Here is a 14486-nt window from a genome sequence, read left to right as displayed (position 1 = left end):
TTTTTTAGTACATTAAAGGCTAATGCTTTATTTTCAAAATTAATTCAGCTTTTTTTTAATAAAAATTTTGATAGATTTGTATGAAAAATATTAAGTATATTTATAAAGAAACAATTTCTAAAAAATTCAAAAATTTTGAATTAAATTTTGATTTTGAATTCATTTTGTGTAATTCACAATTTTTTAAGGGAAAGAGTTAAATAAAAATTAAGATCTCCAACAGTATGCATTTGAAGAATATAGAGTAAAAAGATTATGAAACAATTAATGAGTATCTTTCTGAAGAGTCGTAAGCTTCAAAAATCACTTTTGGTAACATCTCAGATTCATGAGTTAGTTTGCTTAAGTTGAATTAAAAATGTTACAGACCATAACAAATAAATAATTTAAATAAATTCAGAAAAGATCCAAAGCTTCGTAAAATCCTTCATGCTCACAATTTTTTGCTTTTTGTTTAAGAAAAAAAAGCAGAGCACTTCCTCAACAAGCAGTTATTGGGCTAGAAGGGACATGGAAATCAAGGCCTCGCAATTTCGAGATCAACGTCATTATGGCGCACCGGCTTCCTTTACTTTGCAGGTAAAATGGTACTAATAGATTTGAAATTGGGTGGTCTTCAAATTATCCCTAAGGATAGGACTCCTGATAGCTTAGTGCCTTAACAATTCTGTCTTTGTGATATGTTGTCAAAAGACTCTTCATTGCCGAATTTCAATGTGTCATCAAGTCTTAAGTTTTAAATCAGAATTAAAAATTTTTGAAGGTACTTATCAATTTCACCGTTGCAGTTAAATTCTGTTATTTTATTTAAAATTAAATAAATAAAAAAACCAGTTGAACTTATTTTTTTTTCTTTATCAACCTTATGAATCGATATTTAGCTCCAAATGGATAAGTACCTGCTTGAATCGTGGCTACTATAGAGAGTTTAAATTATATGTTTCCTCTTGAATTGAAAAACTTCATTCAAAAAACATCAAAAAAGGTATTAAAATTTTGCGAGAATAAAAAAAAGATGAAAAAACATCGAGCTATGTCTTTTTCATTTAAAATAACATTAAACAGTTCATTTACAATCTTTTTTAAAAAAGAGTTTGAAATTGGAAAGAAAAAAACACTTGAAATGCGTTTTGTTGTTACCCAATTTATTTTATAAACACGCAAACAAATTACCGATATTATATTAATTTACGTTGTTTGTAAAGCATATTCAAAATTTTCTCTTAGTAGCTCAACTACCAAATAATAAAGGCTTATTTTTATAGTATACAATTGAAGGAAATGCTAAAATTTAATCATCATCTTACTCCTAAGGCAGATACTTTAAGAATTCTTCCACCAAAATTCGTAAAAGGTTTATCAAATAGTGGTTCTTCCTCTAATGTGCAGTTTTCAAAACTTTCATTTAAAATTTTCAGTTGAAACGTTATGTTTCCGTTACCTATAGAATGTAACGACCACAGTTGCAAAACCTAAAAAAATGAGTAATACATAATGCTTTAAGCATGAGTACTTAATAGATTCAACTATAAATTTATAGATATAAGCTTAATAGATATAAATTCAACTATTTAAAACTATGTCAATATTTAATAAAAATCATGTGATGTTTCATGCTTAAAAGATAATTTAAATAGATATTCTAAGCTGTCTCGGCAATTCTGTGTACTTTTAAAATTACAATCAAGCACAGTTCGTACAATATTACATTTTAGAATTCTGGGAACGATAATTTAAATAGAATTGCATGCTAGTTCACTAATTTTGTGTTCATTTAAAATTACAAATGATGCACCGTTGTACAATATATATTAAATTCTGGGTTACTGCCTATAAATATTAAAACTATGGCTGTATTATAATATGAATCATAATTGTGGAATGGAAAAGTAGTTGCCATTCAGACACCAGAAATGAAGATTAAGAATTGGTTATAATTAAGAACGAAAAAGCACTGCGAGAACTCTAACACTGAGAATATAACGAGAAGTCACGAAAACTTTTAGATACGAGCCTTTTGATATTAAACTATCATTGCTGCAGTATGAAACTTACACATGCGATGATTGCACAGAAATGCAATAACGTATTGATGAATAATTGTACAACAATAGCATATTAATGATTAATTCCACTTATTTCACTGAAAATTTTTTAGCACGAAATTAAGTATTTAATGAGATTGGTCATTATATCCCAGAACTAAATTTGACCACTCAATCGTGATTAATAATAGAAAAGTAGTTGCCATTCAAATTCCAGAAATTAAGATTAAGAATAGATTTTTATTAAGAATGGAAAAGGATTTCAAGCAATTTAACATTAAGAACAGAATCAGGAAACTATTTAGACACGGAACAGAGAAATATCACCGAAATAGAGATTTTTTTCCAGTATGTTTGCTAATTCAAAAAAAAGAAAAAAAAAGAAAAAAAAGAAAAAAAAAAATCAATAATTTGCCCGTTTTAAAATCTTGACTATTCTTTACAGCTATTCAGCACAGAGGTTAACGCTGTCGTTTAGAAATTATATATTCTACAGATTATCTAAGCAATGTGCAGATTAACTAGGTTCGTTAAAGTGCAGGAAATTATTTAGCAAATTACCTTGATAATTTGCACATTACTCATGAAACACTCGTTAATTTGAACATTATCTACTAAATACTCCTTAAAGTGAAAATGAGATCCTTGCAGGAACAACAGCAACAATACTGTTCTCAATGATAGAGTGAGAGGAACTAGCATTTTAATGATAGAAGTATTGCATTCGAATGGATCACTCTTATTAATCTGCATAATAGTTAGATAATGTTCACATTAATGGCCTTCGTACTTAAGTGGTAATATTAAAAGTAGAGATTTGCTTCTAGTCAAACTTTTTAATTTCTCTTGACGATATTTAATTTTTCTTGACGATTATACTCAAACTATGATTTAATTTTTCTTGACGATATTTAATTTTTCTTGACAATTATACTCAAACTATGGTTTAATTTTTCTTGACGATATTTAATTTTTCTGTATAATTCTGTAATTTTCTGTAATTTTTCTTGAGATACTCAAACTATGATTTAATTTTTCTTGACGATATTTAATTTTCTTGACAATTGGGTATAATATAGCCTACGTCACAGGTTGTGTTGTTCCTACTAAATTTAACCCATGAACGGCATTTTCTGCGAGCCTAACTTCAATCCACAAATAAACAAACGAAGTGTTTGATCGTTTAAATAGCTGCTCGCCAGATTTTATTGCATTATAAAGAAAAGTTATTGAAACTAAATACAACTAAATAAACAACAACAACTAAAACAAATAACAGCAACTACTAATAACAATAACTAAATAAACAACAACTAAATTCCATTCGTTTAGCATTGCGTCATATGTTGTTCCTAATACTAAATCGAAGTAGTTGTTTTTTTTTCGTATTATACCCAATTATACTCAAATTATGATTTAATTTTTCTTGACGATAAAAGCTTCGAAAAAAATTATAAAGTTAGAAAAACTAAATATAAAGTAAATTTGATACTAGCTGATAGCACATTTAGATCAGGATGTAAAAATTCAGAGCTGTTGAAGATGTTATTTCCGACAATAAGAACTTGATCTCCTTCTTCAAAATCATCTAGAAGATTCCCCAAATTTACCAAACCATTTAATCCAAAAATCCATAACTGTGAAGAGTTGACCATTGATTTCTTCTGAAAAATAATTTAAAAAATATATTTATCGGATTAAAGTGACATTGCCTATTTTTTAGTATGGCTATTTTGACATTTCTCTGCAGCTCTTTCAAAAGAATGCAGAAATACTTGGTAATTAAACTGCAATGAAGATTTAAGAGTAAGCTTACAACTTTACCGTTTGAAAGGAAGATTAACTTTGACAATAATTGAATATTTGATGACTGAGAAAACATTTCTTTTCTTGCAAAACTTAGTTCTTTGGAGAGAGAACTCTCTATGTTATGGAGCAGTCGTCCCTTCATTTCTTTCTATGAAAATACATTCGCTTGAAAGAAAGAAAAAAAAACGGCAAGTGTTTAAGTCTTTTTGGTGACTCGAACACATTTTTATTTTTAAAAAAGTTTGTTTAACAATTACACCGAAAAATAATTAAACTTTGTCTTTTTTCGCATGCTCTTGTCATGGAGCAGGCACATACAACAACTTAGGTGAAAAAGATAATTTTGGTAATAACATCTAAAAGCTTATAAAAGATTTAATTAAAAGATTCAATTATGAGTATTTTAGATTAAAAGAAATATTTTCCTCAACAAAATTAAAATTAAATAATTTATGTTCGTGGTGATTTTTTGGTTGGCGATTATATCCTGAGCCAATTTTGGTTACAACTAAAGTAACTGAGGTTGATGAAGTAATGACATGCTTTATATATTAACGCCATATTGACTCGATATTTCTATTTCTCTCCTTGCAAAAAGGAAAAATAATTACCTCTCAACTCTTACTATAATTAATATTCGATTTCAGGAAAATCAAATATTAATTACAGTAAGAGTCTGAGTAGTAAATATTTTATTCTTTGCAATGGGATAAATAAAAATATCGATTCAATATAGCGGTAATATATAAAGCATGTGTTAATGTTGGTTAATATATAATAATTAATTAATATATAATAATTAATTAATTTATAGTAATTAATTAATTTATAACAATTAATTAATTCATGATAATTAATTAATTTATAATAATTAATTAATTTGTAATAATTAATTACATAACTAATTATTATGTTAATGTATGATTTTTTGTGTTGTTGAAATTCTCTTTAAGAACGTAAGCTGGTAAGGTATACATTAAAGTTCTTTGGTAGTTTTTTTTATATGATGCAATCGTTAAGATAAAAACACATTAATTCAAAATATGAAAATTAATTATAACTTACTCATATTCTTTTTGAAGATCAAATCAAAATTCGAAGACTTTGAAGATCAAATAAAAGATGGGAAGATGCATGTCAAATTTTCCGGGGATGAAAGTTTTCTGGGTTTTCTGCTGGTCTGACGGGGAAGTTTAGAGAGAGAGAGAGAGTGGGATACAAGCTCAGACATTGTTACATTGTCTGACCAGTGCACAGTGGGCCAGAAGACCATGATCTTTGGCCAAAAGTCAAAATTAAATTTTCAATTAAAATATGTCTAGGCAGTTCTAATATCGCCCAAATTAAGTATTCATAATCATTCCAAACATTATAATTTACTTTTTGTACCAACGAGAGTACAATGTAGTGAAAAATATGTTAAAAACATTTTTTTTTAAATGTAACTCTTAAATTTATATTTCGGAAATATGTATAGGAATTTCACCTTACTGTTGCATTTTTATCAGAGTAATTAGTCTGAAATTACAGTACAATTTTTCAATTTGTTGGATTAGGTAATACTCTTGACAAACTTATAGTTTATATCTTATCATTTGACATTTTACAATGTTTGAATCACTTTCGAAACTTATCTCCAAAAAGTTCCACGAGGTAATTAGCTATACTTTTTTTTGTTGTCTTCTTTGATGTTTCTTCTTTCGAAAAAACCTGCCCCATTTTGCCCATATTGCAAAGATGAACTAAATATACCGAAAAACAAAAATTATGTTTTTTTTTCATGTTTTCGCTTTATTTTGTAATTAATTAACGCTATTTTGTAATATTACTTCGGAAATATAATTTGCTTTTCATCTTTAATATAAAATTACGAAAATTATTCTATTTTCATTGCTATATTTAATTATTTAAACGTGCTATATTATTTTTACTTTATTTTTGCTCGCCATATTTCAGCCGCCATTTTGTTTGTTTTTTGGTATTTTTAGTGTATTTCAAAATTTCAACTATGAATTCAATTTACCTGCACATAAAAACCCCCAAATTTTGAAGCAAATTTTATCGAAATACTAATTTTGGCCGCGAAACCTTGGATGCTGGCCCACTGTGAGTGACTTAATTAAACGGCGCTTTTACTATGGCTGTTAAACGATAGAGCCCTGAATAATTAGGCAAGGTCGTTCAATCATATCTATCTTGAACTCTTTCTTTTTAGGCATAAAAAATATAGAGAATTATAAATAGAGTTTCCCCTCTAATGCGCGAACACGTAAAAAGAAGAAGCATTTTTTAGAAAAATTGTATTTCGTACAATAAAGCGTGTCGCTCCATTTTGGATGTGTTTACAATGACTACAATATTTATAGTTCTTCTTGCTTAAAATTGTGGCTTTCCTGCCTCTTAAAGGGTTGAGTGTTTCAAAAGAGCTTCCCCTTGTCCAGAAAAAAATGCGTTGGGGTTGCAACACCTTGTATCATTCTTAAAATTATTCGTTCATGCGTACAACTTAAAAACTCATTAATCTAAAGTTCTAAAAATATTTGGCATTTCGATTATTTAATTTAAAAATCTTACTTACTTTACTTAAGTTTGAAGATCTAAAGGTTTAAAATTGACCGTGCACATTGCTTTTTAAGTCAAACATTGTTTTGCAGAGATTACTTACTTTCAATGATTGAACTATTTGTGACGTATAGTTTGCAGTATTTGGTGATCCTACTATGGCGATAAAGCCGTCCAAAGGGGGATTTACTCCAAACCTTACTGGCCATTGATAAGTGTCCATTTCTTCCACTTCAAAACTGATGACAAGTATTCCATTGCTATTTAACGATTTCACTACAGATGCGGTAACTGAAGAACAAAAAATCACAATTACAAAGAATATAAAAGGAACAACAGTTGTCGAATCAATAACGTGTAAATGAATAATTTCAAAACAATAATGCGTTCATAATTAATTCCACTTATTTAGCTGAAAATTTTTGAACATGAATTTTCATATTTAATGAGACTGCTTACAATATCTCAGTAGCTAAATTCCACCTTTTAAATCAGTTTTAGAAAGGAAAAGTACTAAGTGCACGTTAACGTTGAGATTCGAGTGCATAAGAACACGGACCGTTTTATATTAAACTGCTTTGAAAGAAGGAACTGGAATAGTTTTCACTTTTTTTGAGTATTTGCTTAGCTATTTGAAAGTTAAAATCTCTCTGTACATTCGTACGACACTTTTATGAGGAAATTAAAATGAACTTTTGATCTGATAATCAAATTTATTTAACTTTTTTAAGCTAAAATGAAATATTTCTTGCTGTTAAAATTTTCTTAACATTTAGACTTAACTGTTTAAGTCCTTAAATGAGTGTAGAAAAGCATATAAGTTTACGTTTAATATAGATAGTCACTGTAAGTGTCCATCTTTTCTTCATTAAAAACTTGGATTATTTTATTCCACCTCAAAAAACTTGTAACATTTTGATTATTTTTCATCGAAAGGATTGTGATTAGAGAACTAAAAAACAGTTAGAGAATTAAAAAATTTTCTTAAAAAGATGTAAAAAAAAAGAAAAGAATTTCGAGTATTGTTTAATATTTGACAAGAGAAAAGTTTTAGTACTAGAGTTTAATAATTTTTAACGTCTAGTACTTCAAATGAAGAAATGCGAATAAGCATATTTAAGCTAATGATTTATTGCGATTAAACATACCTGCCAACTCTCCCGCATTTTGCGGGAGATTTTATTTTCATATTTAAAGTGGTAGTAAATATATACTATTTTTTCTTTTATAAATTTAATTTTTAAATGATTTTTATCACCACTATTCTTAAAAAAATTAAGCTTATATATTAATATGCGTTACTATCATAGTTGTCAACTTAATTTTTTTCAAATACAACGTATTTGTTTGCTTAAAATTGAAGTTTTAATTCCATTTTAATACCACTGGGAAAAATGATAATGGAAGGAATTAAAAGTTGGCACGTCTGGATTAAATATTGTATTTCTTTAAATTTTGATAACTTACATTACATTACACATCAAATATTCATTGATAACTTACATTTGTTCCCAACTCTTCAGCATTTGAACTATGGTGCACTAAACTTTACTAGCACTAAACTTTAAACTACATCGACAGACTTTCGCTTTTATATATAGAGAAAAGAGATCCATCATAATAAACAAGGGTGCTAAGATAAAATCTTTAAAATAGTTATACTATCAGTTTTTACGTTTTCGGGAGAAAAAAAACTTACAAGTTTTTATACGAAGTTGTTGTAATAGGTTAGTTAGGCATTACAAATCGAAAAAGTATTCTAATCTCTCAATATTAATTAAATTATAATCAAGCTAATGATAAATTGAAAAGATTTTATCTGTTTTATAGGATTGGCGTATTGCAAATGTTCAAATGATTTTGATATTTACTTCGAATTTTTATCCTAGAACGTTTATTGTTGCAATTCAAATTTTTGAGCGATATATTTCTAACACAAGTATTCAAATACAGCGAAATGAACTTAAAATTAGTTTACTTAAAGTTAATATTTTTAACAAAGTTTAATTGTGTCTTCTGAAATTTCAAAGACTCTCGAAAGACAATACAGCAAACTTATACCATACTAATCTGTGACAATCATCTTATTTGCGTGAAACTTACCAATTGATTAAAGATGTTTTTCATGAAACAAAGTCACGATTATCCGTATTAAAAGCTAAAAAGTGTTTCATTTTCGTGTTTTTTTTATATTGGGGACAATAGAATTCAAGTTTCGCCATCAGGTTACAATCGATTGCACTGTTCTTGGGATAATTCATAGTTTGCGTTTTCGCATATGACGATAATTTTGTTTTCTATCTGTCAATAATGTCAAGTGATTCGTTTCGGATCTTTTTTGAAAAGTATAATTAACACACATTGACACCTTTGTTCAGCTGACCTGGGTGAATAGATACTTATTATGGATCACTTTCTATATTTACTTCCTTATTGTTTTTCCAATGCTATTGCCATTGAAAAACTTTTGGTGGTAGTTTTATTCAGTGCTAAATAAAATATGTATCATGATTATAATTTTTTATGGTTTATATTAAAAAAAAACTAATAGCTCTGTTCTCTAAAAAGACGATAGAAAGTTTCAGTGATAAATTACGTCAAATAACACTGAGTAATAGTGATAGATGTGCAAAAATTTAGGCATCTAAGGAGTAAAAATATTTTAAAATCCAGGTGTTAAAATGAAGCAGTTATTTTTCAATAAAGTAAATAAAAAAGCATGTATAAATAAAAAACATTTCTTCATTTCTTGCATCTTTTACAGGGCAGATTTAGGATAAAAAAAATTTGTGCACAAGAGCAAACATAATATAAGTTGAAATATGCGTGGTTATCATAAATATACGTGACAAAATTTATAGAAATGTGCGAGGATAAGAAACAAAGTGTGGAAGGAATCCGCAATTTAGGAAATACGTTTCGGATGGGTTAGAATGAAGAGTGGTCGATTTGGAACTATTACCGTGAATCAAGAATTGTTAAGATATTGCTGACCTCTTGTCATAGAAAGGCTTCGCTGATGCTTCATCGTAATTAAATACTCTGATATCTGTTATAAAATAAAGCTATCAGACCGACAATTACGGAAAATTCCGTTGATTCATCCTACGTATAACAGTCAAGCTCTCATGCCTTTACCATCAAGACTGATAGAATCATCATCTGGAATAAAGGCAAGCTTCAGATCCCTTACTATCAAGGTAGATTGAGTCATCATCAACATTTGGTATAACAAGCAAACTCCAAAGCCCTATCCATCAAAGAATTAACATTAACATCTGGTATAAGAGGCAAGCTCCAGTGCCATTACCATCAAGGCTGAAAGAGTCATCATATGGTATAACATTCAAGCTGAAATTCCTTTACCATCAAGGCTAACAGAGTCATCAACATCATCTGGTATAAAAAGCAAGACTCAGTGCCATTACCAAGACAGATAGAGTCATCATCATCCTCTGATATAACAGGCAAGCAAGTTCTGGTACCATCATCATCAAGACTGATAGAGTCATCCAGTTCACCATTAATAGGTGCGCAAGTGGACACATTAATTGACATTCATTTGATAAGGGGCAAAATATTTTTTCGATGTATAACAATTATAACTCTGTGAAGGCCTCTCCGGACTATCTCCGGAGCTGTGCAGGTCTCGATAGGGATAACATAAATTTTAGACCTCTTCTCGTTTGAGATTTTTCAGAAATTCTTGAGTTCGTGGACTTGGTCCGGCTAGATCACGAGGAATAACTTATAATTGTTGTTAAGAATTGTTAGAACACAATTATGAATCTAAAGATAATTCCACGTGAAAATATGTATGCTTATTTTTATTTTATACAATTGACTCAACTGTAGATATTGAGCATAATAAGAAAACTTGCACAGGTTCTAAATTACTTCGCACTTGCTTTGTTACAGGATGATACAAAATATACCTTTTCTCTGATACTGGCCTGGTAATTCAAACCTCTCTCTTTATATTATTGTTATTTTATGTTTTTGCATTATTGCACAAAAAATTTCATAAATAAATGTCTAAAAAGTTTGACAATTTTTAAAATTTTTGAAATCAAATTAGAATTTGAGCTAAATAAATAAAGATTTGGTGACAAAGATTGTATAAATTGACAAAGTTAGAAAAAAAAATTTAAAATTTTTTTAAATTTTTTTTTATTTTTAAAAATGATTTTTGAGGCAAGCACATGAAAAGTAATGCCTTTCGAAAGTTTTCAAATTTGCATATAAAGTTTCAAGATTAAGTCGCACAAAATGCAAATGATAAAAAATTTAATATAATTAAATAAAAAATTTGATCTTCGTAATCATATTCCGAATTTAATAACGAATTGCCATTTTTGGCTTTAAATGCGTTGTAAACGGAGAGGCGGTAAAATTTGTTTTAATAATTCACAATTATTTTCCTCTCATTTGCACTTGATCAGCCATCGAAAAAATTACATACAAACTTTTTGCATTTTACTCATCAACGCACTAAAGTAAAGGAAAAACTAACAGTAGTTTCGTTTCTGCTTACAAAAAAACAGTCAGGGGGTCCATAATTTCTACTTTTATGTACAGGGTGTTCCATAATCATCGCCCTTAATGTAGAATTTTTCGAAACCTTGTTAAAATGAAAGGGAATAAAAAGGAAAATAATAGATATCGCAGATTAATATTTAGCCTTTTGCACTACGTCGTCTCCTCTGATAGGACATCAAAAGCCATCACTCAGAAATTTAAAATTTTTATTGTTTTATATTTAATAATCGTATTATCTTATGATCGTTAGTTATTAATGAAAATATTGTACTGTGTATTTTAAACGATTAAGTGCTTACATCTGTTTAAAAAGCATATAAAAATATTAAGAAAGGAAAAAAATTGTCAAAATCTGACCAATTACTTTTGGATTAAAAACCTGCTTGATTGTCTAAGAAAACTGAGACGAGATGAGTGGTAAATAAGCCTAGTAAGAACGCCTATGCAATTCTGCGGTAAATTATTATGGTTTTAAATATTTTCAACTCTACATTTCTTTAAAAGAATTCATTGAATTTCGGAAGGTATTTAGTCTTTTCTCAATTTAACTTTCAAGTATTTAATTTTTCCTCAGTTTGGGTGACAACTTTGACCAGACTGCGAAGGGATGGAGAGTGCACGATGTCAGCTTTTTAAAACTATTTTACAGTTAAGTGCTCGACTAGTACGCACTAAGGTCGTTGAGCTACCAATGCGCCGATGCCATTCCCTCTGCTGAGAATGAGAATTGATATGCTATGTCTTTGGATCAAACTTAAGGATGTTTCCCAGACCGTCGTCAATTGCTCATTGAGGAACCGTCGTGGCACGGGGGATAGAGCAGTTACCTCCCAATAAGTTTTCCCGGGTTCAAACCTTAGCGATGGTTGGTTACAACGAATTCTGCTCCCGGCTCGCCCCGACCACAGTGCTGACATAAAATATCCTCAGTGTTTGACGGATCATGGGTTAGAGTCTCTTTGCCGTCAACTAACCGTGGGATGTTTTCGTGATTTTCCTCTCCATGTTACACAAATGCTGGTAATGCACATTTCTCTCAATACTTGATCCAGAAGTTCCTTTGCCCTCCAGATTGGGTTCGAAATTACAAGGCTACGGAGTTGAATCTTATTAGTCATATAAAATATATATATATATATATATATATATATATATATATATATATATATATATATATATATATATATATATATATATATATATATATATATATATATATATATATATCATATATGTATATATATATCATAAAACATACATATAAAGTCATTATAAAATATTCATAGCAATTCCATTTTTGTCAAAAGTAATAATCAATTGCAAATAGGAAGCATTTGCGACGAAAAAAGTGGTTATCGAGTGGCGACTCGTAGATAGTTTTTGAATTCTCACTTGTTATATTTACTCGCACCTGTGGCCAGTGGTAACCGATGATTTTGCCTTGTACAACTACTATTAATAAAGTCAACGAAATTTTATTTTAGAAATCTAAATTTATTATTTACTCTTGCAATCGCCATTGATAATTAAAATGTTTTTCTACCTAAGATGAAGGACTATTAGCATTAACAATTCTGATAGAAACACATCAAAATTAATATTTCTAACCAAAAGATTCCGTGAAGTCTATTTGAGGTGTGAACAGCTTGAAATACAACAAATAAAATTTATTACTTAATTTAATCTAATCTATAATGAATCTAATCTAAATTTTTTACTTACTATCATAGTCACTATTTAGTATGAAAACATTTTTCCACCTAAGATGAAGGACTATCAGTACTAACATTTCTGATAGAGACATCTCAAAATAAATATTTCGACCCGAAAAATTCCGTGAGGACTTTTTGAGGCGTGAATAGCTTGTAATACATCAAATAATGAGGGGATGTCATTGTATCGAAAATAATGACATTTTTATACCGAAAAGCAAATCAGATAACAAAGAATAAAAATCAATTTTTTCTCGTTTGCAAGGCAGTTTTGTTCTTCTGGAACGAAAAGACAATTATTAATCTTTTCTTCAGCTTGCAGAAAGGAATAATATTTTTTAGAAAGAATATAACTTATTTGTGGTATCAGGGAATAAAAGCTTTGAATAACAGCAGAGGTGTAATTTTTTTCTTCTTTTCATTCCACAGTTGATAGAAAATACATGTCTTTATTTCACTTAAATATAAAATATTTTAGCTTTTGTCGCAAAGTTAAATGCTCTATATGAAACAACTGCTCTTTTCTTTTTTGTTTTCGTAGAACTTTCTGCAAAAACTGGTTTTTATTGTACATAACTAGAACAAGATCAAAATAATAGCGTATTTGAATTATTAATATTATTACTTGATTTGACAAGGCTATACAAGAACTGTCGCAATTTCTATTTCACAAAAACATGAATGACAATATCAATTTCAATCATTTCCTGACCACCACACGCAAAATGTTTCAACATGATATTAATGAAAGAAATTAATCGTGAATCAAAATTTTGACCATTGTCTAATTAGCTAGAGTATTTAAAAGTTATCTGCAGCACTGTTTCAATCAACACAAGTTTCTATCCTTTCTTTATTTAAAGCAGAATGTATTGACCTAATACCATAAATGGGAATAATTATAGATTTATCAAAATCTTAATCATTTCCAGTCAAAAGGAATCAAAATTTCGCTAAATCTATAATTATAGCCATGTTTGATCTATAATTAAATAAATCTGGAAGCTTTAAATTTTAATTAGAGCACTGTACTGGATGACAGTAAAAAATTCAATCGTTTCCTGAAATCTGCTAAACAAAGTTATTACCATATTATTACCAAAGGAATTTGTCATCAATTCAAATTTCCATCACTTTCTGACAAATTAGAATATTAATTATCAACGGGAGCTATGTGATGATACCTAATGCCATTCTAAGTTTCAATTATTTCTTAAATGTGGCAACAAAATTTCTTGCCATTTAATTGCATATCGTAACTTTCACCATTTACTGACAGGACACTAAAAAGCAGAAAATAAATATATAAAATAAATTTTAAAAAAAACGACCTTTTTTAAGTACACTATTTGAAGAGGAGAAAGTAGTTTAATTTTTGTCAGACTTAACACAAAAAATTAGTGTTTTTCTTTTTATAACGCTACTTTTTTAAAAAAACTTTTACCACCGCAAATACCTTCCACTTCTTCCGAAAGTGCTGAGCCCTACATTTCCTGTTCTAGAAGTCTGACAGAAACAGAATTATTTTTTTCCTTTTCAAGAACTTGCAAAAACAAACTTTTTAAAATTGTGATTACTTGAAAACGTAGTTTTTAAAAATTCTATTTCATTTATTGCTAAAGACATAAAATAAAAATTATTGTTATCATTATTTTTTATTTACTTATTTTTTTTAAAATATGAACGTTTACTTAACAATGTTTTGGAAATAATCGCGAGATTAACTCCTTCCCTCTATTAAAAACTAAAATATAATGAAGTACATGAGTTAATTAGTATATTATTGAAATAAATTCGAACAATGACGTCAAAATGGTAT

At 28.7% G+C, this 14486-nt stretch overlaps 1 protein-coding gene across 1 annotated transcript in view; it reads right to left on the bottom strand.

Moving 5' to 3' along the window:
- LOC107450220 (ionotropic receptor coreceptor Ir25a) overlaps positions 1-12817 on the bottom strand; it is a 37143-nt gene extending 24326 nt beyond the window's left edge. The window contains exons 1-4 of the mRNA XM_071181393.2: positions 12678-12817; positions 6520-6707; positions 3542-3709; positions 1308-1472 (exon numbers count right to left, since the gene is read on the bottom strand). Of these exons, the coding sequence (XP_071037494.2) occupies positions 1308-1472; positions 3542-3709; positions 6520-6707; positions 12678-12759 (603 nt within the window). The 5' untranslated portion in view covers positions 12760-12817. The remainder of the gene's footprint in view (positions 1-1307; positions 1473-3541; positions 3710-6519; positions 6708-12677) is intronic.
- Between the last annotated feature and the right edge of the window lie 1669 nt (positions 12818-14486).

This window comes from Parasteatoda tepidariorum, chromosome 8 (assembly GCF_982258835.1).
Source record: "Parasteatoda tepidariorum strain Cologne lab strain chromosome 8, Ptep-v5.0, whole genome shotgun sequence".
NCBI classification, from domain to species: domain Eukaryota; kingdom Metazoa; phylum Arthropoda; class Arachnida; order Araneae; family Theridiidae; genus Parasteatoda; species Parasteatoda tepidariorum.
This window is presented reverse-complemented; position numbering and strand designations above follow the sequence as displayed.